The sequence below is a fragment of the Diceros bicornis genome, chromosome 15 (assembly GCF_020826845.1).
Source record: "Diceros bicornis minor isolate mBicDic1 chromosome 15, mDicBic1.mat.cur, whole genome shotgun sequence".
In the NCBI taxonomy this organism is placed as follows: Eukaryota; Metazoa; Chordata; class Mammalia; order Perissodactyla; family Rhinocerotidae; genus Diceros; species Diceros bicornis.
In genome coordinates this window covers 35479137-35504108 of record NC_080754.1, presented here as the reverse complement: position 1 = coordinate 35504108, position 24972 = coordinate 35479137, and the positions used below count along the sequence as shown (strand labels likewise).

The window sequence follows — 24972 nt, the reverse complement described above, 5'->3', positions numbered from 1 at the left end:
ATGGCATGCATTTGAACAAACCGAAAGTGATTTCGCTCTTGTAATTTTCAGAGCTTTTGGCTAGATGCAGAGTGAGAAATTCATACCTTTTTCAAGGAGCGTGGGTTCTTTTTTCCCAATTCCTCTCATCCATCTGGTTCTCTGGAGGTCTTGGAATCCAGGAAAGTGTTAGTTCACTGTGCTGAAATCCAAAAAAGACTGCTAAACTGTGAAAGAAAATTTGCATTCCAGAGACACTGAAAGAGTTAGTCCACCACCGTTTTGCAGCACCAAGGAGAAAACATCTGTATGTTCTGTCGCCTTGGTCTTTCAACAGTTACAGAATGGAAAACTCTGTACCCGTTGTCTGTGCCTTTCATACCTACTTAATGTTAACCATGTTTGTCATGGTGGGAGTGGAAAGAAGAACCAAAAAAAAAGGAAATTATTTTATTTCTAGTGTCAGAAAATATTACAGCTAAGGTACAGTTTAAGGAAAGCAAATCGTTTCACTGACTTCCCTTTGTGCTCCTCAGAAGGTCACATTCTCGTGAGGGTTCCAGAGCCGAGTGTTTGACATACATGTCAACAGTGCTCTGCTTGGAAGGAAACTACACGGTCGCAGCCATGATGTTGGCATGTCATTCCGGCCTTTCTAAGCTGTGGTGCTTTTGTCTTCCACTGGCAGAAGTATAATTAGAAGGGCTTGTTTTCAACAGAAGCCAAATCATTGCCAAATCTGTTCAACTGATCTCCAGCGAATCAAAGTTAGCTCATGGCCCTCTGGCTGTTCTCTTTGCCACTCCCAGGAGTTAGAGGCTTAAAGTTTTCCCCTTCTTTTTAAAGAGGATCAAGTTTGGTTCAAACAAGCTTTTCTATCATCCCCAGGAGTACAAGGAGAGACCTCCCGTGACCTAGTTGTTTGGTTCAGACCACTTGTGGCTTGTTATAATTTAGGAAGTGATTGCAATTCATAAAGCCAGGTAAAAAATAAACATCTTGGCAAAGCTGAGTTTGAGGCAGCTCTGAAGGGACCCGACACGTGAGCAGAATGGTATTGGGAACATTTCTAGTCTCTGCTTGCAGATCTTGATTCTAATGGATGATTAACAATGGATTTAATTCTCATCTGAAATGTGCAGGCAAGCAGTCATTACTGTGTATACACAGAGGTGAAAACATCATTGCTTAAAGCCCGGTTTTATATTTTGCCCCTGGACGGATCAGTTACCAGTAGTAGACAAATACTAAGTAAAAAGAACATTGTCTGACCTACTACATTGAGTAATTAACTTCAGATCATTTATATTCTCAGCGAAATTTGTAGCGCTAATTTTTTGGAGAAATATACTCTTGCTGAGGTAGACTCAAAGAACCTAAGAGTTGGAAGAGACCTTAGATGTTAGGTAGTTTAATGTCATTTACTTTTTTCATTCAACAAATCCTCATTAAGTGCCTGTTACATGTTAAGCACTGCTTCAGAGGCTGTGAATGTAGTAGTGTCTCAGACAGACTGGTGGGGAGATAAGCAATAAGCATGTCAGCAAATAATACATGAAGTGATATCAGAGAGTGATAATGACTGTGCAGAAAGTAACAGGGTAATGAGATAGAATCTGGCTCGGGAGAGGGGACTGCTTAAAAAGGGTGGTGACGGGAGGCCGTCTGGGACGGTGATGAAATTTTGGGTATGTCTATGGGAGTAGGCGCTATTGGATGACTCTTTGGAGTATTCCTTCTCAGTCATTCATTCATTTACTTAATAAAATATTTATTGAGTTCCTTTTATGTGCCAGGCATTGTTCAGTGAACTGCGGATGAAGCAGTAAACAAGACAAAGAGCCCTGCCTTATTGAAACTTTTGTTCGGTCCTCAAATCAATCACAGAGCTTCAAGGGACCCAGAGGTCTATTAACGTCAGTCTCTTATTTTGTAAGTAAAGGAATTTAGGCCAAGAGAAGCAAATGCCAGTGACTAGCCTTCACAAGACTAGAGTACAGCTCTTGGCTTAGGGTCATTTCTCTTTGTCACTGTACCATGCAGGGTCTCCATAAATATCTATTTCAACAATTCTAGTTTCAAATAGTGCTGACATTAACATCATGACCCAAAGATAAATCATTTTCCCCACTGGGGCCTCCTGTTCACTCTATATTGAACATAACATGATTGAGAGTTGTCAAGATGGTGCCTCACAGTCCGGGCGTCAGGGGCTTAGTTGGGGACCCTGCCAAGTATATCTGCAGCAAACTCTTCATTCCACGAGCCTTCTCTGTATGCAATCTGAATGCATGATATGTAACTGCTCCATAACTTATTAGGTGTTCCAGGTATGTAAATTAAAGAAAGATATAACAAGAAAAAATATCTGTTGGAAATAAAACAACAAAAACAAAAGAAAAAAAACAACACTGTATTTTCCCAAACTTAATATGCACAGGATTGTGAATGTCTGTGTGTGCTTCTCATGTTGTCTGCTTCTCTAGTAATACGAGTAATGGAAAGTGGGCTCAGTTGATTAGTCAGAGACTGAAGAACCAAGAGTTAGGGTCAATCCTCACATGGAACAGCAATTTTGCCCAGAGAAAAGAACTTTTTAATAATCTCTTTACATCTCTTTACATTTTTCTTTTTTTTTTTTTTTTTTTTTGTGAGGAGATCAGCCCTGAGCTAACATCCGCCAATTCTCCTCTTTTTTTTTTTTTTTTTTTTTTTGCTGAGGAAGACGGCCCTGGGCTAACATCTGTGCCTATCTTCCTCCACTTTATATGGGACGCCGCCACAGCATGGCTTACCAAGCAGTGCGTCGGTGCGCGCCCGGGATCCGAACCAGCGAACCCCGGGCCGCCGCAGCGGAGCGCGCGCACTTAACCGCTTGCGCCACCGGGCCGGCCCCACATCTCTTTACATTTTTAACGGGTGCATCTTACATTTCTTATCTCATTTAATTCTCACAACTCTAGGAGGTAACAGGGCAGAATAATTAGTATCCCATTCTATAGAGGAGAAAATTGACACTCAGAGTACGGAATTTTATTCAAGATTCTATGAAATTCCAGCTACTCTGGAAAGTGACTCCCTCAGTGGGCTGGTCTGAGTGTCTATTAATGACCTCTGTTTACAAGTTGCTAGTAGCAGGAATTGTGAAAGCTGGACCTAAGACATCGGGCCACGAGGCTGAGGTTAGGCTTGGCTCCTCTGAGTTATTGGCCTAAGGGCCCTCATATTTATCAGTGTGCAACAGCCTTGTTTTGACAGTGGCAAAAACCCAAGTAATGTAATATACTCAGCCTAGTGATTTTTCATTAGTGATGTAAAATAATTATGTCAATAACTAATGAGCATTAGCCATCACATTCTTATTGTTAACAAGGGCTAGAACACCAAAGAGAAGTTTTGGTAGTCCAAAAAGAATCTAGGGTGGGGTTTGGGAAAGATCACTGTATAGCAACCAGGGCATCTGGGGTCAGACCAGGCACTGGTCTTTCAGGTCAGTGAAAGACCTGAACTCAGCTCTTTCACTAGTTTACATTAGGCAATCAACTTCCCTGAATGGTGTCCTCGTATATAAAGGGAGAGACTTGGACAAGATGATTTTAGTAATTTTTTCAAATTCAAGCAAACTATGTATTTGTGAAAGGCTGTGGCACAGCAGTTTGCTCAAGATTAATAACTGCATTCAGTATAATTGCCATTATATGAAACTAGATGGAAAGGTATGGAGAAACTTGTTAATTGGAGGATAGTGTGAAGTAGACAGTTTTGTCTTTGGACTTAGAAGACGTGGATTCAAATCCTGACCACATCTATAGTCCTGTGGCGTGTAATAGGGATAAGAATTCTACAGTTCTACCTACTTTAACAGATTGTTGTGGAGATTAAATGAGGTGCTGTTTATGTACACTTAGTAAACTCTGAAGACTCTCCAGGGCAAGCCATCAGTTTTTGTTTTGAGAATATAAAATAATGTAAATTACTTTTATGAAGAGCTAAAAATTCATGGATTTGAGGTATAATAATGTTTACATAGCAGTAAGAACAGCTTTTCCACAAAATTCTCAGAGAAACAGGGGGTGGACTCTCTTAGGAATCCAGAAGCCCATTTTATATTATGACATTATTCAGTTGTCCCAGAGTATCATATGCAGGATTCCTTAAATAATCCATTAAAAAAAAAGTAGAGCTACAAAATACAGGAAAATTGATGGCAAAGGAAAAATTTAGGAAAAATGAAAAATGTAGTGCTTAAATATAGTAATTCAATTAAATGATCAAAGAATGCCAAGTTAATTAAATATATGCCCTAGCCCCCTTAGAATTTGTAAGAATTACCCAAAATTAACATTTATTATACAGCCAGACACTGAGTACTTGCTTTCATATATGTGATCTCATTTAGTCCTGACAACACTGCAGTGTAGACACTTTCAATCTTGTTTAGTAGACAAGGAAACCAAAGGCCAGAGACGTCAAGAAAATTGCCTAGACTTCGAACCCAGGTCTCTTGAATCTCTATCACTACTTCTCTTACCGTATATGACAGACTCTGCTCTGGTTCCTGAGTTACCAAGTCCCAACAGACTGTACCTTGAAGATGCTGTGATGGCAAATCCATGATCGGACTTGGCTTGGAAGGCAAAGAATTCTATTCTTTTTTCCCTCACACAATAGTCTCGATGGAGTTGTGATCTTTTCATTTTGCTCCTGGCATGAAGGTTTGACACACTCATCCAGCCCCCCACCCCCATCACATTTCTCAAGCATTAGGAGACCTTCAAGAGAAGTGTTTTGGAAGAACTAGCATACCACAAAGGCTACACATTTTAAAGTAAAATAGCACCTCTACGGGCCTTAAGGTAGAGACAAGCTAAATGTCCTTTAATGTTTTGTTTTGTTTTTTAATTTACTAAAGCTCAGATCATAATCCCAGCCCAAGTGCTTCAGAATAAACAACAGGGCATTATTTACTTTGCGAAGAATGTCATTTGTTGCTCATGGCAAAATTGAATAAGTGACCTAATTGTCCTGATCTTTTTGTCCTTTCTGTTGGCTTTTTTCCTTGTGGTTTTAGGACATATTCCTTAATTTTAATTCCAGTTTATTTAGTCCAAACAAAAACAGAAACTCTTGTGAGAAATTTTTTTTCTAAATTCTGTGTTAATAGGCATACATGTGTTTTGTGTTGATTTGACACATAGATGTTCATCTCCGGCAATATGGACTTCCTCTTCTTCAATGCTGCCAAATACACTGATTTTGTTACAATATTCTTCCTAAGAATTGAGGTTTTGTTCAGTGTAAGCATATCTGGGACTTAGATAATGAAGACTCTTGTTGTAAGATTAATTCCAAAGATTATGAAGCATTTTTTTTCAAGAGCTAATTCAAATCCTACCTAGAATAGGTTCCCAGAATCGTACACCACTATCACGTTGCCTGCTCCCTCACCATTCATTAGTAATTACTCTCTTCTCTGTGTTCCCCATCACACATTTTTCAAGCCTCTGCATAGCAATTTGTTGTGCCCTTTGCCTCTAGTCAGTTATTTATAGAACTGCCTACTTCTTCCACCATACCGGGAACCTCTGAGGGCAGGAATGGTGCCTTTGTCTTTTCTCTCTTCCTCTGTACCAGCCAGGATGCTGAACCCTTGGTTCCAGTCTTTAGACTTTCTTCAGTGCTAGTGGGGAGGCTACTCGGCTCATCAGAAAAGCATGTGAAAAGTTTCTTTAAAGGGGATTTATAAGAAAGCTAAGGCAATATGGGCCTTGGATGCAAAGAGTTACGCTCAAAAACGTTAGTGGAAGTGAACAAAAAATAAGAAAGCTGAAGTTCTTTTACTGAGTTTTCAGTTATGTGTTTCATAGCTGTCTTTTTTTGTGGGTCATGACATAAAAGAAAATATATTTTGAGAGTTTGATGCCATCTAATAAATTGACTCAAAAATTTTCCTATCTTGAAAAATTAGAATTTTCGTCCATAAAGTAGGAATTTTGATTCGGATGAGAAAATCAGAGTCATAGGAATGGGATGACACTAGGTTTACCATTATTATTTTCAGTCTGTTTGAAACACATGTTACATATAGATATAGATACAGATATAGATTAAGATTAAGATATAGATGTAGGTGAAAGATACTTGGACAATGCAAGAAAAGTTTTAATAAGAAATGCATGCTTCACTGGGAGGCAGAGCTGTTGGGACGTTTTGTACTGCAGGCTCATTAGGAGAATTACCAAGGTAAAATGATGTCTTCATCTGCAAAGGAAACCCCAAAGTACCGCCATAATTTGAGAAGCCTTCTTGATTATCAGAATCAAGAATAAGTTTGTATTCCAGAATTAAGTTAGGTAATATAATTATTTGGCATTGGCATTTCAATGAAGGTTTGCTGAATCATAGCCTTGTTCTCTTTTTACTGTACCACATTGCTATTCCGTTGGGAACACCTACACTTGAGCTGTGCTTCCCAACCTTTTTCACATCGTGATTCATGTGGAAAATGATGGCATTCATTCAGCGCACTGGATTAAGTGGATGAGGCTTCTCCTGGCCCGAGGTGACCACCCAGGGGCTATGGAAACCTCTGGCCCCTGCTGACCCTTCCAAATGTGGTACACCTGAAACCCACTTCAGGCACACTGTGTCTCAGCCTGCCAGTTGAGAAGCTCTGAATTAGAGAGCTGTTTTGCATGGTTAAATAGAATAATTTTATTTTATGTAAAGTACTTCTCCAGAGTTTATTATTCATCATCTAACCAATGTTTGTGGACCATCAGTTTTGTGCAAGGATACTGTTGGGGATGCTGGAAATCCAACAATGAGTTTTCTGTCTTATCCTGTGGGAGCCAATGAAACTGACAGTGGACAAACTGTCTTAAGATCTCAACCCATTTTCTCTATTTATATGCATGTGACTTGCAGGTAGTCAGCCTGAATGCCTGATGTTTGCAATATGGAGTGTGTCTACTGAAATATGGAATAGGTATATTGTGATATAGCAGAGGGATTCCCCACTGGATGGAGAATTAGGAAACTTACATTCTAACTCCAAATCTGCCACTAGCTGTTTTCCCTCTCTGTGCCTTAGTTGCTTGAATCTGGTAGTTAGATCAGAATTATGGTTTTTAAACTGTACAATGTGGATCCCCCACAGGTTCCATCCTTTCGTGCTCTTCATCCAGAAGTGGTTTTTGGCTCTTTTGGATGTGCTTCCTTGATAAATTGTTGCCCCAATAAAAGGATTATGGGAGAGGGAGGCAAGTGAAGGGAGTTGAATACTCCTGGACTAAAGTAATCTCTAAAAGCTTTTAGAGGTCTAATACTTTCTAACTCTCGTATTTTTTCTTTTTATTCTTATCCCAACAAGACCAAAACTATATCTAGAACATGAGATGTCACCATTACCTTTCCAAGAGTCTTTCCTGTTTCCATATTGCTTCCACACCTAAGAAAAGAAAAAAAACAATAAAGACTGAATATAAGATCACATTTTAATTTTATGAAATGAAAATTTTAACATTTCTAAATGGCAACCTTTTATAGTCTTCTGAATCTTCAAATACTTATGTCTCTTGATTTAAAATACTCAATTTTGAACGTATATACACCTATGCAATATATAAATTTTAGAAATATTTTTTCTTTATCGTCTAACTAGTAGTTAATGCTTATGTTACCTATATGCTTCATTTATATTCAGATGATTCTTCCACCTCTTCTGCCTGTGAATTAGAGAAGTTATTTATACATTATCCAAGGATAGAAAAGATACAACCAGATTGTATCTCTAATTTAAAAACAGTTGCATTTGGGAGTTTTGTGTACAAGATTTGTTTGTGATTTTATTTTTATTTTCACTTAACTTTTTGTTTTTAATCACAATTGTATTGCCATCATTTCAGAAAAGTTTATAAGCTATGCCTTTTAGCAGCTGACTAATTTCTTGTTTTTTCTGGTACTTTGACATCTTCCTTTAACCATACTTTCATTGGAGTAACTGCCTAAAACATTTTCTAAAAAATCTTCAAACTGCCTATAATTTTAAGAAAAGAATAAAATCTAGACTATTCATTCAATTTAAGCTATAAGGGGTTTCACAGCTGGTTAACAGTTGCCTGCTGTGTTTCATGGACTGTGCAGGCCCTGGGCAAGGAGGGTTACTGTTGTGGATGCTGTGGTGCACAGCCCAGGTCCCCCTGCAGGACTCAGGCTCTCATTCCCCCAACTGCTGGGAGTTCATAGCTGAGTCTGTCTCTGGTCATTACCCTGAACTGAAGGGAACCTCTTCACCCAAGATCACTCCTCCTTCTTGGGAGGAACCTGTATCTATCAACTGGTAGATGCAGGGGTACAAAGGCCCTATCCCAAGCTCCAAGGAAGGACAACTCTGCAGGGCCATCCCCACTCCAGACTTCTCCATGGAACCATTAGAAGCCTTTGTTGTAAATGCATCATAGTTCAACTCCTCCCTCTGCCCAGGAAATTTCCTGCACTCTCCTACAGGTGTGGACCTCAAAGATACTCTTCAATAGCTTCCTGCATGCAAATCTCTGTTTCAGAATCTGTTTCCTGGGAAACTCAACCTATGACCATGGCTCCATGGGGAGAGAAAGGGATAGTCACAGTTTGGTCATGGAGATTCACATAACCATTAACTCAAATACCTCATATTTGGTGTCATAGGAGAAGCAGCATACAATCTTATGAGAGTGGAAGAAATTACTTATTTCGCTTGGAGTATAGCAGAGGAAGCATTAGGAAAGGTTTTGCAGAAGAGGTAACATTTGAGCTTAACCTTGAAGAATGAGTAGATATTCTCTAGGCAAAAATGGATGGGGTAGTCTGGCCTTGTAAAAGAACGTAGCTTATCAAAGATGTGGCGGAGCTCAGTGTGGCAGCTGGAGGGTGGGTCCACGGGGAAGAACAGTAGAGATGGACTCAGAACCAGGTCATGAAGCACTCTACTGATTTGGTAGGTTCTTGTACTGGAGTGTGCTCTTCCCTCCTACCTCCCCATCTATCAAACATAGCACCCCTACTCTACATACAAGATGTGATTTGAGTAGATATACTTAGAGATGTCCTTCTTCCACTTATTTGCTTGAAAACTTCTTATTTATTTTCTTTATTAAACATTTCATTTTAACCTACTTTAGAGAAGCTTCATGTTTATCTGAAGAGTACATCTTTTCATCTGGCTTTAAAATAACCTTCTATAAGAAGACACAGAGATCGTCTATGGTCCTTGAAATTCTACTGTTAGCAATTTCTGGAATTGCAAGTGAGAAGACATTGCAAAGGTTATATAGGCCAGGTTTCTAGCTCATGAACCCTACTTTCAAACCTCAGATGAGAGGTTATCCAGTTGTTTCTAATATATCTTTAGTAATGGAAACATTGGCCTTTTCCTACTTTTGTTCACACTGATATATCAGAGTAATAAAATTGCAGAGTTGGAATTATCATTATTTTACAGATGAGAAAACTGAGGTCTAGAGAGAATACATTATTTGCCCAAAGTCATGCAGTGGATGTTGACAAAGCCAGAGGGACAATTCATATTCTTCACCTACCAAATTTCCCTCTCTATGGTTACATAATGAATTCAACAGATTCCTCTCTGAGTTATTGCGAGTCAGGAAACTGGGGTACCAGTCCCACCTAATGAACTCCATGACTCAAGTCCAACTGTATCAGTGCTCCAGGTCTCTTTTCTCACTTGTGAAATCAGAGGCCTCCCTGACATTGTAAGAGTCTTTATCCTTTCTCTAAGAGAAGATATATCTAAGGGTCCTAGTGGACCAGCTGGAAACTGAAAAGAAAAGAGTATAGTAAAGGCAACTGGCTAGAGAAAGTTAATATATCCTCCTCCACCATTTGCTAGACCAAGCTTCCAGTCAGCTACATTCTTGGAATCTTTATTTTCTGATTTGGGGGCATTTTACAATAGACTCACTTTAGGCATATTTTATACTGTTTTTCCTTTGAAGTAGAAATGTTCAGATTACCTGTCCTTGAACAGTGCTTCTATAGACCATAAAGTCTTTCCTTAGAAACTGACTCAACCTTTTATGTTGCTGCTACTTTGAGTAAATGGGCTGAATCTTGCAGCCAAGCCTCAATGCAAACAAAAACATTTTCTGGTCAAGCATTTTCTGGTTTGTTCAACTCCATTACAGGGCTGGCTTAAAAAAAAAACAAAAAAAGTAAAACCCACAGAGGAGCAAAACACAAGCCCTGAGAAGACAGTTTCCAGCCACATTAGCTCAGATCACCGGGGTAGAAAAGAAGCAGGGCCCTCATTGTCCAGACCATCGTCATCACCAGACCCTCATCTTATGTTCTTCTGCTATTTTAATTTCACCACTTCAAAATGGGGGAAAAAAATAGGTTAATAGTTTCCATGAGTTTAGACTGTGACCAGAGGCGTACTAAGCAATTTCAGAACCTCCAGCAACCGCAGCTTTGAGGAGAGCATGATGATGGATTTACCAATTCATCTTGGGATAGATTCCAGAGTCAGGGGAGTTGGGCCAGCACTGTGCTGCCAGAGTGGGATGTAAACAATATTCCTTCATTCATTCTTTTTGCATGCGTTCATCCCGGGCTTATTTTAATTCCAGGTAGTATACTGGGTGCAGTATGGGACAGAGAAATACAGTCTTAAGACATAGTCCCCGCCCTTAAAGAAACTGCAGTCTCGTAGAGGAAATTGACATATGCACAAATACGTGCTGTAAGCAACGTAAATAGCTTGGGAAGGGGAGAGAAAGAAGCGGTTTATTCCAACTGAGGGCATTGAGAAAGGCTTCACTGTGGAGTAGCCTTCTGACCTCTACCTTGAAAGGTCAGAATGGCAAATTGCGAATCATTCCGGGCACTAGCCAATGCTCAGAAGTATGGAAGTTTCTCATAGGTTTGAACAAGAGTGAGCAGTCTGAGCCATTAGGGGAATCTGAGCCTAGAAAGGGAGATTGAAAGTCAGATAAGGAACTAGCTCTTTTTACATCATGCAGCCCTATAAGTTTTTGCTAGCAGGAAAGTTACTTGGTCACATCTGTGTTTTGGAAAGGAAACTGGAAGTCACTTGGGGATGGGGAAGTATGACAGAAGAGAGATGCAAATAAGGAAGCCCATCAGAGACCATTGCTGTAGTTGAGACGTCAGCACTCTAGGTAACTATCCATAGGCATTTCTTGCCTTGTGGCCATTTAAAGGTTCTCATAGTAAGGGGGCAGTTACTCCTTAATTTCCACTTCCCTTCCAGTTTGCATCCTTCTAACCAGATCCGCATCCCAGATTTATTCTAGGTTGTAAACTCAGTGAGTCAGCCCAGACATCTCAGGTGGAATATAGCATATTACGTGTGAAACACGGTTGCTTGGTAAGACAGCATGGGATTCCAGGGAAGGGTGGAAAGTTAACAGCTAATTTTGTCAATCTTTCTGAGTCCTGACTCAATAAATGATATCCTTTTTCAGGGGGCTATGTATTTTTAAAGCTCAGCATATTTTTAAAGCCAGATAAATTAACTTTCTTAATTCACTTCTTAAAACCAGAACCCCTCTAGGTTCAACATTTCCATCAAGAGTTCACAATGCTCAACTGGGAGATGGCATTTGAATCAAGACCTTAAATGATCAAAAACCTCATTGACTATGCCGGGCTCTGATTGGGTTCTGTAGCTAGCATGCTTTGCGAGTGTCAGTTGTCAGACAGACCACGCTCTAAAATGTTAGGGTCTTTGGTGATCCCACTAGGTCTTTGATGTTGACGCAAGTTTTAGAAGTAATAGTGAAGTGTTCGTCAAGTGAAGATCCTGGGTTGTGTAGTTCTGTCCTCAACAAACTACAGCCATGGACCAAATCCAGCCCACTACCTGCTTTTGCAAATAAAATTTTATTAGAACGCAAGCATGCTTATTTGCTTACTTACTGTCTACAGCTCCCTACATACTACAATGGCAAAATTGAGCTGTTGCAAGAAAGCCACAACTATTTACTATATGGGCCTTTACAGAAAGGTTTGCCATCATCCCTGCTATAGTGGAAAGGAATAAAGGTAGAAGCCATAATTTGTGTGTTCTAAATTCTAGATTTGTTACCTATTACCTGGGTGACCTTAAAAAAGCCACTTGATCATCTAATTGTATTTCTTTCTCATTATAATAAAGATACACACTCTGCCTTCCTCCAGGCACTGTAAGAAGCACATGAGCCAACGTGTTCTGTAAAAGTGCTTGTCATGCTGTGAGTTACTGCATAAATGGATCTCCTCAAGTCCCGGCCTAACACTGGCCCTCTTCCTTCCCTTCACAGAATACCCTGGAGCAGTGCAGCGTGTGCTCCAAGCCTATCATGGAGCGGATTCTCCGAGCCACCGGGAAGGCCTATCATCCTCACTGCTTTACCTGTGTGATGTGCCACCGCAGCCTGGATGGGATCCCGTTCACCGTGGATGCTGGCGGCCTCATCCACTGCATTGAGGACTTCCACAAGTAGGCAATCTACTCTCCCTCCTCCAGTCTGCCAGTCCTCTTGGAGTCTGTGCTTATTGCCTGGCCTCTGGGCCACACATTCTTCTCTCTCAGAGCTATAGAATCTCAAGATTTGGTGGGACCTTAAAAAAAGCTTATTTGTCCCTCACCCAGTGCAGGAATTGATATCTGGTAATCCACGTGGTCCTCCAGCCTGGCATCTGCTTCAAGGCTTCCCTGGGGCTTGTCCGTCGCATCTTTGTGGGGCTTTAATAGTGAGAAAGTTGACTCAGCTGCAGAGTATGTGTATCGGAAAGAGGCAGGATCCCGGGGTAGCCGTCCCTGGCCTAAACCTGAACAAGATGTGTGACATTGGACAAATGGCTCGATTTCTCTGAGCTCTTAGGTTTAGTCATTAGACCAGAGCCTGTCTTAAAACTCTCTGGCTTTGACAGCCCAGAATTCTCTCTAGAGCTGACCTCTACGTCCCTGTCACTCTACAGATAAGAGTTTATGGGAGGACGGACACAGAGAACAATTCAGTCCCTCTTATTGATGCAAGCATCTCACATATTTGGAGGCAGTTTCATGCCATTATTGACATATTCACACCCTCCCATCCCAGGGCTTCTCTTCCTCAGGATATTTGCTAATAAAATTAACTAATCAGTAATGTGCAGTCTTTTGAGGAGGTTTAGAAAGTAGAGCCTCAACGTCAAGACCACTTACTCATGGCCCTGGAAAACCATGTCCCTGCTCTCTCAATTCTCTCATTTGTAGGTCGCTCTTTCCTCTATTATAGCAGGGGTTTTCATGAAAATGCTATAGTTTTGTGTTTTGTTTATTTTTATTTAGCCAGTTTGTTAGTTGGTAAATTGGTAGATCACATTTGTTACATATTTTTAAGAATGGTATGAAAGCCATAGATGTGATTTGTAAATGGTAGACACGAACGTTTTCTGGCTTGTTTCTGCTGGGCAGTGGCTTTGAGGACAGTCTGAGGCTCTCAAAGGGATGAAGTTCGCATGGCTCACCAATTTGGGTATCCGTTCTACGGCCTCCAGATGTGCAGTTTTGTGGGTTAATTTTCACCGCTCTGTTGATTGTCAACAACCGGGAGGTACTTGCCACAAGCAGTTTGGGGACCTGAGACTCATATTTTAAAAATGAATTTCCTGACCACTTTCCTAGTAGCAAAGAAAGTGAAAACCTCACCAAAAGACGTGAGGCTGAATGAATTAAAAAACCCCAGAGGCAGAAATTCTCAACCTGAATTAGACAAGGAAGGGCTCACTTTGAAAGGGCAGTCACAGCATAAATTGTACTTCACATTATTGATATTTTTAGCTTGTAATTACACATGAAAAAAAACCTGCATCTATTTAAGGGAAGTGAAAAAATACCAATGGGGAGTGTGTTTCTGTCACTGCTTCTCTCCTTTCTTACTTAACCTAACCCAAGAAAGACTGATAGATATAATCAGAGCACACGTTTCTGTTGCTAGAAAAGACTGATATATTACACCCCTCAATTAAAACAGGACATCAATTCTGACAAATGTAAGTTTGTATTTAAGCCATTTATCTTTCATTTCTAAGAGTGGGGAGCATAATTAGAGACTTGAGACTGGTGACATAAGTGTGTGGGTCTGAACACTCCAGAAAAGCAGACTTGAGCAACTAAAAGGGAAACATAATCTCAAACCCCCAATCCCCCCAAATAATTCAACGGCATGTTAAAACACAAATTATTTTTTAAAAATAATGTTGTCTGCATGACTGGCAGGTATGTAGAGGAACAAGCTTTTTGATCTTTTCCTCATTTCCCAAAGGAAACTATGAGAAAATTTTACAGAACTCTGTTTCTGGGTGTGGAAAGCACTAGAACTCAAAGCAGCTAAAAGTCCAACCCAGGGTGGGCATTGCAAGGCTAAGGAGAGGATCGATAGGGAGATGCAGCCTCCTTCTGCTTACAATTTTTGGGGGCCTTGTTCTTGGTCATTTTGAAAAGGTCTGCCTTTGTGAGCTTTTAGGAAATGTATTTCCATTCAGTTCAACCACATCTGCAAAGAGTTTTCTGTGTACCAATTACTGTGCTAAGTGCTAAAGGAGAGAGAGACAAAGAGAGAAATTGCATAGGTAGAAATGACACAGATACATAGACAGAAGCCGCTGTCAGCAAGGAGCTCGCCAGGAGGAGGGGCCAGAGTAGGTGCAGAATCTGTGTGATATCAGGCAGAAAGGGCTTTATAAACGCCACGAGATAAGCGCAGGCAAAGGCTTGAGCTGTCAGCATCAGACGAGATTGCTTGGCCCTGGGATCTTAGTAGGCCTCTGGAAGCAGAATTTGAAGAGTGTTTTAAATGGGAAACAAGGAGATTCCTGGCAGAAGAAACAACTCAGGCAAAAATCAAGGGCGCGGAGTTAGGAAAAGCATCTCTACATTCAAGGAAGATTTGCTCGGCTATAACTAGAGCAGCCTAGGAGTGGAAGTTACAGGAGACCCATGAGAAGGGATTTATCTTGCCTGCTTAGTATCCTGTCTTTGAAACCACTGCTTCCCAAACTTTAATGTGCTTACAAGTCACCTAGGAATCTTATTAAATTGCAGGTTCTAATTGAGTCGGTCTGGGGTGGGGCCTAAGATTCTGCATTTCTGACAAGCTCCCAGGTAGTCTTGGACTGCACTTTGAGTAATAACTTTCTGAAATATTATTTTTGAGGCCTTGGTAATGGGCCATCCCCTACATAACTATCTTGAGTAAGGGTTGGCCCAAGTCCTCCAGCCTATTAGGTAGGAACGTTTTTCCCATGTCATTTCAGATGACTTCTCAAACTCAACTCCCTGGGAGACTGACTGTATGTCACCCCCAACCCCCCAACACACACACACACAAACACACACACACACACACACACACACACACACTTTCCCATTTCACCTAAATGGCCATCTTTCAAGGCCCAACTCAATTACCATCTCCTCTAAGTCTTCTCTGATCTCAGCCCCTCCTTATCCGCATGTTTGAACTTATATCTCCTCTGTGTTTTATAGAGTTTTGTAAATTGGCGATCGATAGCACTTGCCATAGATGGTCTGACTAGTAATGAAGAACACACACACACGCACACACACACACACACATAAAATTTTAGAGTAACCACCTTAAATCATTTTTGCAATACTATAGGATAATTACATATAAATTAATAGAACAAATGCAAACATATATAGAACTCCCACCAGTCTGACGGCTGGAGGCCTAGTTTCTTTCTGTATTTGCAGTACCAGGACAGTGGACTCAGAAAAGCAGGCTTATTTAACTGACCCTTTCATTAAGTTGAGTCTTTATTCCACTATCTGTGCCTTCTTATCAGGGATACTACACTCATCCATATATTTGTTTAATCAGCATTCATTTGTTGATTGCCAGAAATGTGCCAGGATACAAGATGATGAAGACCATCCCTCTCTGAGCCTTGGCTCGCATGGCTATAAAGTAGAAATGATAAAAATATTTCTTCATAATGTTGCTGTCAGTAAAAAATAAGGTCAAGTGTCTAGAGTGCTTAACAAGGCTTGGCACATAATAAGCACACAATAAATGGTTGCTATTTTCATCATCAAAGGTGTTTTTATCAAATTTATTTTTATTATTATTATTGCCTGCTTAGTGAGCTGAGCCTTGAAATAGACCACCTGGGATTTTGAACAATCCTCGAAATGCCAGCCAAGGAACACTGTGGGGACTGTTGAAACCACTTCCTGTCTTTTTAATTTGCTTTTTCCCATCATAGAAATGAGGCCAATTGGTAGGAAGGAATCATTACTCAGCAAGAATACAGTTTATGCCTTTCCAGAGAGAAACAACCTTGAGATTGAACATAAAGGCCCAAGTAACATCTTTTTGTAGAGAAAGATGGCAGATACTTCATTTCATTGAATGTAGCCTGAATTTCTACTCTCTGCACCAGTCACAGTGGTTGTTTCTAGAGACTCAGAAATAGAGAAATCCTGTCCTTTGGAAGCTCACAGTTTAGTGGTCCCCAAAGATATGCAAATAATTACTACCAAAATAGGCAAATTCAATGAAAGATATTTTATCCTAGAAGAGTAAGTAATCCTACTTGGGGGAATTGGGGAAGGCTCACAGACACAGTGTTAAGCAAGACATACTGCTGACCTCACAAAGTGTATAGTCCCAATGGGTTTGGGGAAAGGAAATTTTGCAATTAATTCCAGAAGCCTGCTTATTTCACTACTGATGACCCAGATTCAAAAATAATCAGGTAGTCCAAAGCAATTTTGTTGCTGCTAAGTATAAACTTCTTGCATAAAATACCAATTATAACAACTCTGATTACTGCTGCAGTTGTACCATGATCCTTTTAATTTTTCTTTCATAGCAATCAATTGATCTGCTGCTTAATTCATATTTATTTAGATTGCAGCCATACGGATGCCTTTTGGGTGCTGCCAGGAAAATTAATATGTACATATAGAGTATAATGTATGTAAAAATGCTTTGACAACCATAAAGTGCTCTCCAAAGTATTAGATTACGATCATTATTTCTTTTTCAGTCTCACTACAAATAGATAAATTTTAACATCATTAATCTTAAAACCGTTACCATGAAAAACAGAATTGCACAGTCTGTTTTTCTTATTTTTACTCTTTTCAGTTCTTATCCATGTCCATTTCAAACCGTGTCTCATTTCACACCTTCACAAATGCCACCCCTAATTTCCAAAAGATACAGGTGGATGCACGGCCTATATTTGCAGCCTATTAATCCGTATGAGAAAAAAATGTTAGAGTCATTGGTTATATTAAGGACTATTAGGAGATTAGGAAATATTACAATTCCTCACCAACAGTTAACCTCAAAAACACATGTATATGTGTATGTATATGTATGTATATATGTGTCCACATACACATACCCTTTGGAAGTGCTAAAATCCTTTAAAGAATAAAGAACCTGAGAGCTTTTTAACTTTTTCTTTTCAAACAAAAATTTAACACAGCCAAAATGTAAAAAGTGCAAACTTGACTATGTAAGTTTGGTGTAAAGAGTATTTAAACTCTCTAACTTCTGCTGCTTTGAAAAGACATGTATTTGAGGTTTCTTGTGTTAATTCCTAGAATTCAAGGCACATTTCAAAGAAAGAGGCTCTAATAAGTGGGAATGAGGCAAAGTCACCAACCTCAGAATATTTGAGTAGGGCCTGGGAGCACATACAAAAGTCTAGAAGGAAAAGTCAGAAACAAGTAGGGGCCACCAGGACCTTTGTTCTCCCCTCTGGCTAGCCTGCCCAAGCCTAGGGCAATCTATCCACAGATAAATTTCATGCCACATGCCACGTGGCCAGTAGCTCCTAGGTGCTCTTCATGCATAAGCAATTCACACACTCACTCCTCCACTTCACCAATTATCACAATATTTATGATCTAGAAGGACCTAATCAGTCACTGAGTCTAAATCCCTTATTTTATAGCTGAGGAAGCGGACCCAGAGAAGGCAAGTGACTTGCTCGAGGTCACAGGACATGGCAGACCAGATGTCCTGACATCTTTTCTTTTCGCCTCTGGGTCTCACCCCTTTGTCAGTGTCTGTTGCTCAGTATCTAACCAGAATTCTCTCTCCATTTTCAGGAAATTTGCACCCCGATGTTCTGTGTGCAAGGAGCCTATCATGCCAGCCCCGGGCCAGGAGGAGACTGTCCGGATTGTGGCCCTGGATCGCGATTTCCACGTTCACTGCTACCGCTGTGAGGTCTGTCGTCAGCGCCCCCACACCCTACATGGCAGGCACTGAGGCTCGTTAGAGTCAAGTGTTCATAAACATAACAATTATTAAATCTAGGAAAGCCCTAGTGCCTGTGTTCATAGGACCTGGGTCTTAGATCTGACGGGGGCATTTAATGCTAGTGACATTGGATGTCACTTTACCTGTCTCAGTCTCACTTTCCCCACCTGTAAAAAGGACTCAAATTCTTATTAACTCCCTCAAATATGGCTGTGGGACTAAAATGCAAAATTATATATTAAGGGACATTGTAAATCATCAAGTGCTAAATTATTGAGAAATGGTATCATTATTATTATCATCATTATCATTATACTGAATCTTTCACTTTGGCTCTGATACGCCTGTGGGGCAGAGATGCCATTGTCACCAATTGAGAAGGATAAGAATTCATTCCTCTAGGCAGGGTTGGAACTTTATGTTCAAAATCATGGAGATTCAGTAATTTAGCGAGCACTGACTGAGCGCTTAAGACAGGAGTCAGATGACTGCTGACAGCTACAGGACAGCTATGCACAAGGTGCTGTGGGAATACATACAAGAGACCTGCAATCTAGGCTAGAAGTGACAAGGTAGGCTTCTTGCCCAAGGGACATGTAGTCATTTATACAGCATAGGGCAGCAAGTCTTTCCCCTATAGTCTGGGGATCAAAAGATAGCACATTCAGAAAATGATTTTGAAATATTTTCGTATCCTGGTTCTGTAAGTGACCCAGAGTCCCTCTTTTGAAGGGGTTTTGTTTTCCACTAGCTCTTCTGAGTGAGAAACTGAGTGCTGAGCAACTACCAGCTCCCTCTTGTCCCCGTGGGATAATATAAACTTCCTTATTATCATGTCCTCATGAGATCAGCTCCTCTAGTCCCATGAGGAGATGTTCCCAAGACACAGGCTGGCTCTCTGGGACTGCATTCAGCCCAGTCACTGCCTTAGCTGTAACTGACCGCCTGTTTATGCCATGTGCTTTGTTTTGCCCTAGAGCCAAGTTGCATGCCTTTCTCTGGCCTTAACATAAGAAAAGATAATAAAAAACTACTGGCTTATAGCACTAAAGAGGAACAACAATGTTCAGTCCTAAAATTGACCCGAATCATAAGTGTGAAAGAGCTAACAGATTCCTTAAAGATCATTTTGCAGATGAGGATACAAATTAAGTTTGCTTCAAAATACTGTGAATTTTTTTAGAAACAATACTATAGAATGGGAGGAACACTGAATTAGAAGAGGGCAGACCACTGTTCAAGTCCTGCCACGGATGCTGCATAACACTGGACAAATCACTTCCCTCCCTGCCCTCACTTCCCCATCTATAAAATGAGGAAGTTGTAAACTGTATGCCTTGTATGGCTTCTTTTGGTTCTAAGATTCCAGGCATTGATGGTTCCAACACTGTGATCGACTCTGGGCTCTTTAGGGTACTCAGGTGACTGTAGATGTTAGCTCATTAAATGCTTAAAACCTTGTCATTTCTGAAATTTTCTTCTTTCTTTTTATTGCAATGAAAAGATTTCATTGAGTTCCATTGCTCAGTTTCCCGAATGCCTCTAAAGCTGCAAAATATCTGCTTGTTCATTTTGGTAAAGCCGACCTTCCTGGGGAGCATTACTATTGCTGCTGTTGCTGCTGTTGTGGTGTTCTGGGTGACACCCTTTTTGAACTGAAATTTCATTATTTGTCAAATGCAGACATGAGCCCCAATGACCTCCTTGCTGTCATGGTAGACAGCAGAGGTGAGGCGTGCAGCAGTCGTGGCCTTTTAAAAAAAGAGTTTCTACTGAAGTTAGCAAGGGCACACACCACTAGATGAAGTAGTATATTTTTCTTTTTCAAAGAAATTTCTATTTTCTCCAAAGGTAAGGGCCAGCATTTTACTGTTATGTTACACTTCCCAAAATGGCCTCTCAGAGATGCTATCAACGGAAGGATAATCTTTTACAGTTATGTAGCTCTTTGCATTTTTTTAAAGTATGTTCACATCCATTATCCTCTTTGATCCTCCCAACATCTTGGTAAGGTAGGAAATGCAGGAATTATTTTCAGAGCGACAACGGCCCTGCCTGCAGTGACAGAGGCAGCGGCAGAGCCAAGGGAGGTGCCCAGAGGCCCTGTCTCCCAGTCCAGCACTCATTCCTCTACACTGAGGTATCTCCTTTAGGAAGTACAAATCATTACTCCCCACAAACCTTAGGATTTTATTTTCCTACTACAGTTGGAGTAAGTATGCAGAGCCCACCGGTGGCCCTTCTTTCTGCTTAGCTTTTACCGAGAAATTCCATTCCTGCACCTGTGTATTCCCTTTGAGAGATCCTTAAACTAACAATAAAGGGTAAAGATGAATTAGTGGTTAGGGATCTATTCTTGTTTTAGTTTCTCTTGTTCTTGCTGTTGTTGTTGTTGAGTGAGGAGGCAAAATTGCTACTTGGAGCCTAGAAACTTGGACTCTTCCTGTGCCTCTATTTCCTATGAAGTGACCTTAGCTGGGTCATTTCACCCTGTTTGTATTTATGCCCCTAATCTCTAATTCAGTTTAATTCAAGACCTACTGTGTTATATCCTGGGGAAGGAATGGAGGGGGCAGGTGGTATATGAAGAGGAAAGGTAGTAAGTGGCACCTCCTGGAGGGCTTGAATGGAAAGTTAAGGAATTCAGTCTTCATGCACATAGTTGACATTTTCACTGACATCCTTTCCCTCTGTCTTCATTCTTCCAGGATTGTGGTGGTCTCCTGTCTGAAGGAGATAACCAAGGCTGCTACCCTTTGGATGGACACATCCTCTGCAAGGCCTGCAACTCCGCCCGCATCCGAGTGCTGACCGCCAAGGCCAGCACCGACCTTTAAATTCACTCGCCTGTTGTAGCTGGTTAGCTGCTGGTGCGGAGAAGAATGAAACACAAGAAAAAGAGAAGAAAAGAAATAGGAAAATAGAGGAAAGGCTATCAAGCTATGGGATGGTCTCTGTTCTTCATCTACTATTAACCTTTCTTTAGAAACACATAGATTATGAGATTTTTTTTTTAAGTTCTTACCAAGTACACATTTCACATTTAATCATGTAGGACCTTGATGGGCCTTTGTTCCCAAGGAATTCCACATTTTTGCACGGATTATGCTCCATCCCATTCACTTCTGCATTCCTGTAACTTTTAATCCCTATGTTTGTCTCACTTTTCATCTGGTTGAGTGGCTTTTTTTAGTGTGGTATTTGCTATCACACAGTTTTTCCTGGGTGAGTCTGCCAACTCACAGGTGCTTTTAGGCCTGAAGGCTCCAACCTATCACTTCCATGCTGCCTGTGATCATAAAAGAATAGCCATTCTTTTTCTGTGTTTTGAAAAGTATATCTTTCTGTTGCTCTAAATTGAAATGTCCCTTGGGAAAAAAAAATGCACAATTTATATGTTAAGCTATAAAAAATTTAAGCTGTAAGTTACATAGGTTAAAACAAGCCCAAATTTAATTTATGACCATCCCAATACAAAATCTATAGTGACCAGTGGTCAGGGCTCATTTGAAGACAGGTATTGGTGAGAGATCCAAAGTTCAATCTTTTTCTAAACAAATTACAGGTGAAACATGCTGGAAAAAGCATTTTGGGGCTATGTTTGAAAAGCCCATTATTATCCCACAATATTATCTTAAGATTTTCCTTTTCCGTTCTCTCTGGACATAATAATCCAGACAGACTTGATTTTGTCTAGAATATAACATTTCCAATACTGTCCTGCTTTCAGCTCAGAAATATTGCCATGTTTTTCTAATATCCAACACAACTACCAAAGTTGACTACTTCTCTAGAGGAAATAGCTGTAAAGAACAGATCAAATTCTTTTTTTTCGTTAGGCCCAGGTCCTTTATGCCTGACGATCGCAAATTGGGGCATGCAAAATAAAATTGTGTAGTTTTGTTTAATTTACTTTAAAAAGACAGGAAAACTTGAAAAGATTATAAAACCACAGTTTCATTATTCTCATAATCCTTCTGCAATTCAAATTACATATTGCAGGAGACATTTTCATATCATCGATGTGACATTTACACCACACTTGCAAAAACAATCACTGAAAAAAATTGCCTTTCTGAGCTAAAAATATGCAGAGTTTCTGCCTGGAATCTTTATTCAGACTCTTATTGGGCAGTGGAACGCTTGCTTGCCAACTGCAGAACCATCCTTCATTAGGCTCAAACATGTTTCTTTTGAGGAGAGACACCTATCTCAGTAATGGCAGGTTGCCGTTTTGTAAACTAATTATTTTGGATTGAGATTTCTTAAACCTTTCTTCAAGTCTTCCACAAGTATGTACTTTTTAAATTATGAGGTATTTTAAATATACAGAAAAATATAAATAATAATATAATGAATCCCTGTATACCTAAAACCCAGTTTAAGAAATCAAATATAACAAATATAGTTACATTCCCTTTTGTACCCTTCCCTGAACCACAAATGTCTTTTTCATGATTATAAAATGATAAAGTCAGTTTTCCAGTCTGACTTTTTGTTTTAATTTTTAATTTTAAGACTCAGAACAGAAATGAAAAATTACAAGTGCATGTTTTGAATTGCGACCCATGCCTCAGGAATTCCGATTCAACTTATTTTACTTTTGTAGGAATAATCGTAAAAGTGGTGCAATTTTTTTTTTTCCATAAGAAATTCTTAAGCCTGTGGTCACTACAACTCATCTAAGTTAATTTGTGGCTGAGTTGCTTTGGTCACCTAACAATTTTGTTTTAGAGCCACCAAAGTTATAGGTTTTCAGAGTTTCCTTCCACCACTGTCGTTCCCTGACCTTGCTGCTCTAATCCTTGATCTTAGGTTTCTCATAATGTGAAACACAATGGGATTCACTCTGGGCAGCATGTGAATTTTAGGATACAATAGCAACTGTATTGCTGAATTTCTGTCTTCCAAATTAAAGGCCAGACCATGCTGATGACTTTCAAGAACACTGACTATTAGACAATTGGGGTGATAATATAATCTGCATAAATTGCTTCAGTAACTTGTTTTCTATGAAATATTTGGGAGAAATTGTCTTGAGGCCAAAAACCCAATTTATGGAGAGATGGATTTTATCTGTTGAAGTGCAGTCATATTATTATAAATTTTGCAGAAAGAGGAAGCATTTATGAAATATTTATACTATAAAATGCAATAACATTCTACTTGTTTGTTACATTTAAGTCCTTATGTAACTGAATGTTTACATACCAAAAAAAAAGTGATAAGAAAATGCTGTCACAGACCCATCACTGTGGCATCGCCAGAATCCTGCTTGCTTACAATCTTCATAGTGCATTTTTATCACAACCTCAGAGTATCTCTACCAAAGATTTTTAAAGTAAATCTCTTTTTAATATAGACTTATTATACTTTTATAATAATGAATGTGCACACATACATATGCAGAAGTATTTAGATTTAGATTTTTTTCTTTCACACGGTATAATAAGGAAAGGATCCTACAATATTTTATTCCAAAATTTCTTAAATATATGATTTATATTTCTTTCTTGTCTTTTCTATTAATCATGTGGTTTAAACAATGCCAAATCACTCTTTACTGTTTTAGTTACATGAAATTTTGCCTATAACAGAGATATAAAGATCATATTACCTTAACGGTTATAATTCTATTGTTTTTTGATGTATTGTCTTGATTGTTATCATTTAAATTCATATAAATAATAGAAATAATTATAGAATCTATAAGAGAAAGTTTGTAAAAATATACTGGTTTAAAAAAATGTCAAGAACACATATATTTGGTAATTTTATGTAACATGAGAGACATGGAAAAGGGGGAAAAAAACCCACTATGTCATGGGCTTTGCAGACCATTTCAAAACCAGATTTCTTTATTGCTTGGATCCCCAGCTCATGCTGACCCAATGTAGAGTCTCATCTGCAAAAAAAAATTGCCTTTAAAACTCAAAAATAAGTCACGTGTCCCAACATAAGGCATCAAGGCTATGAGATGCTGGATATCTCTGCAGCTCAAAGATGTGGGTTCTTTTTCCCATCATTAACAAATTGTTTCGGTAAGAGCAACTTCTCTGATCAAAATGACTTCCTTGAGTGTATGCTGGTTAATGCAGTAGAGTTATCAACACTATAATTGTTTTCTCACGGTGAAAGATTCTGCAAAGATGTTTATGATGATGTTTAAAATATATAAAACTCTAACTACATTTAAACAAGTTATTTTATATCTAGGTCCAGAGGAAGAAAGAGAGCACTTTTACCATGGGGCTGTAGGAGAGGGTTTATGGAATATAGACAGGACTCTGAAAACACAACTACCGACAGTTTTCCTAGTTAGTAAAAATCCTATTAATGTGAACCAGCCGAGAATAACAGTGTTATTTCTATTTGATATGGTTTGGGCTTCTCTTGTCAAATCTGTGTCGGCTGCCCCCTGATCCCTCCATTATCAAGTTTTGAAGGGTGTTGGGGAAATTATGGCAGCTGCTAGGGAGATCAGGGAAACACTGATGTAACCTCACAGCCTCTCACCATTCCTCTTGGCTTAGAAAGGCTGTTTTTTCCATATACATTTCTAGAAATATTGCTATTCTACCTTAGTATTTCACATTTGTAGTTTAAACAAGCGATTGTCCATCTGTTGCCTAGAGCTACAGTACATGTGTGTTATGAATGAAATATGACAGCATGTTCCATACCCTGCTTTAGCCATCTG

The 24972-nt window shown here is 39.6% G+C and overlaps 1 protein-coding gene across 8 annotated transcripts in view; it reads left to right on the top strand.

Annotated features, from left to right (window-relative positions):
- Window positions 1–24463, top strand: part of LPP (LIM domain containing preferred translocation partner in lipoma) — a 646929-nt gene extending 622466 nt beyond the window's left edge. For all 8 annotated transcript variants that reach the window (XM_058556133.1, XM_058556129.1, XM_058556131.1 and 5 more), the window contains 3 exons: window positions 12303–12481; window positions 18119–18239; window positions 20981–24463. In XM_058556133.1, the coding sequence (XP_058412116.1) occupies window positions 12303–12481; window positions 18119–18239; window positions 20981–21109 (429 nt within the window). In that variant the 3' untranslated portion in view covers window positions 21110–24463. The remainder of the gene's footprint in view (window positions 1–12302; window positions 12482–18118; window positions 18240–20980) is intronic.
- Window positions 24464–24972: the final 509 nt, after the last annotated feature.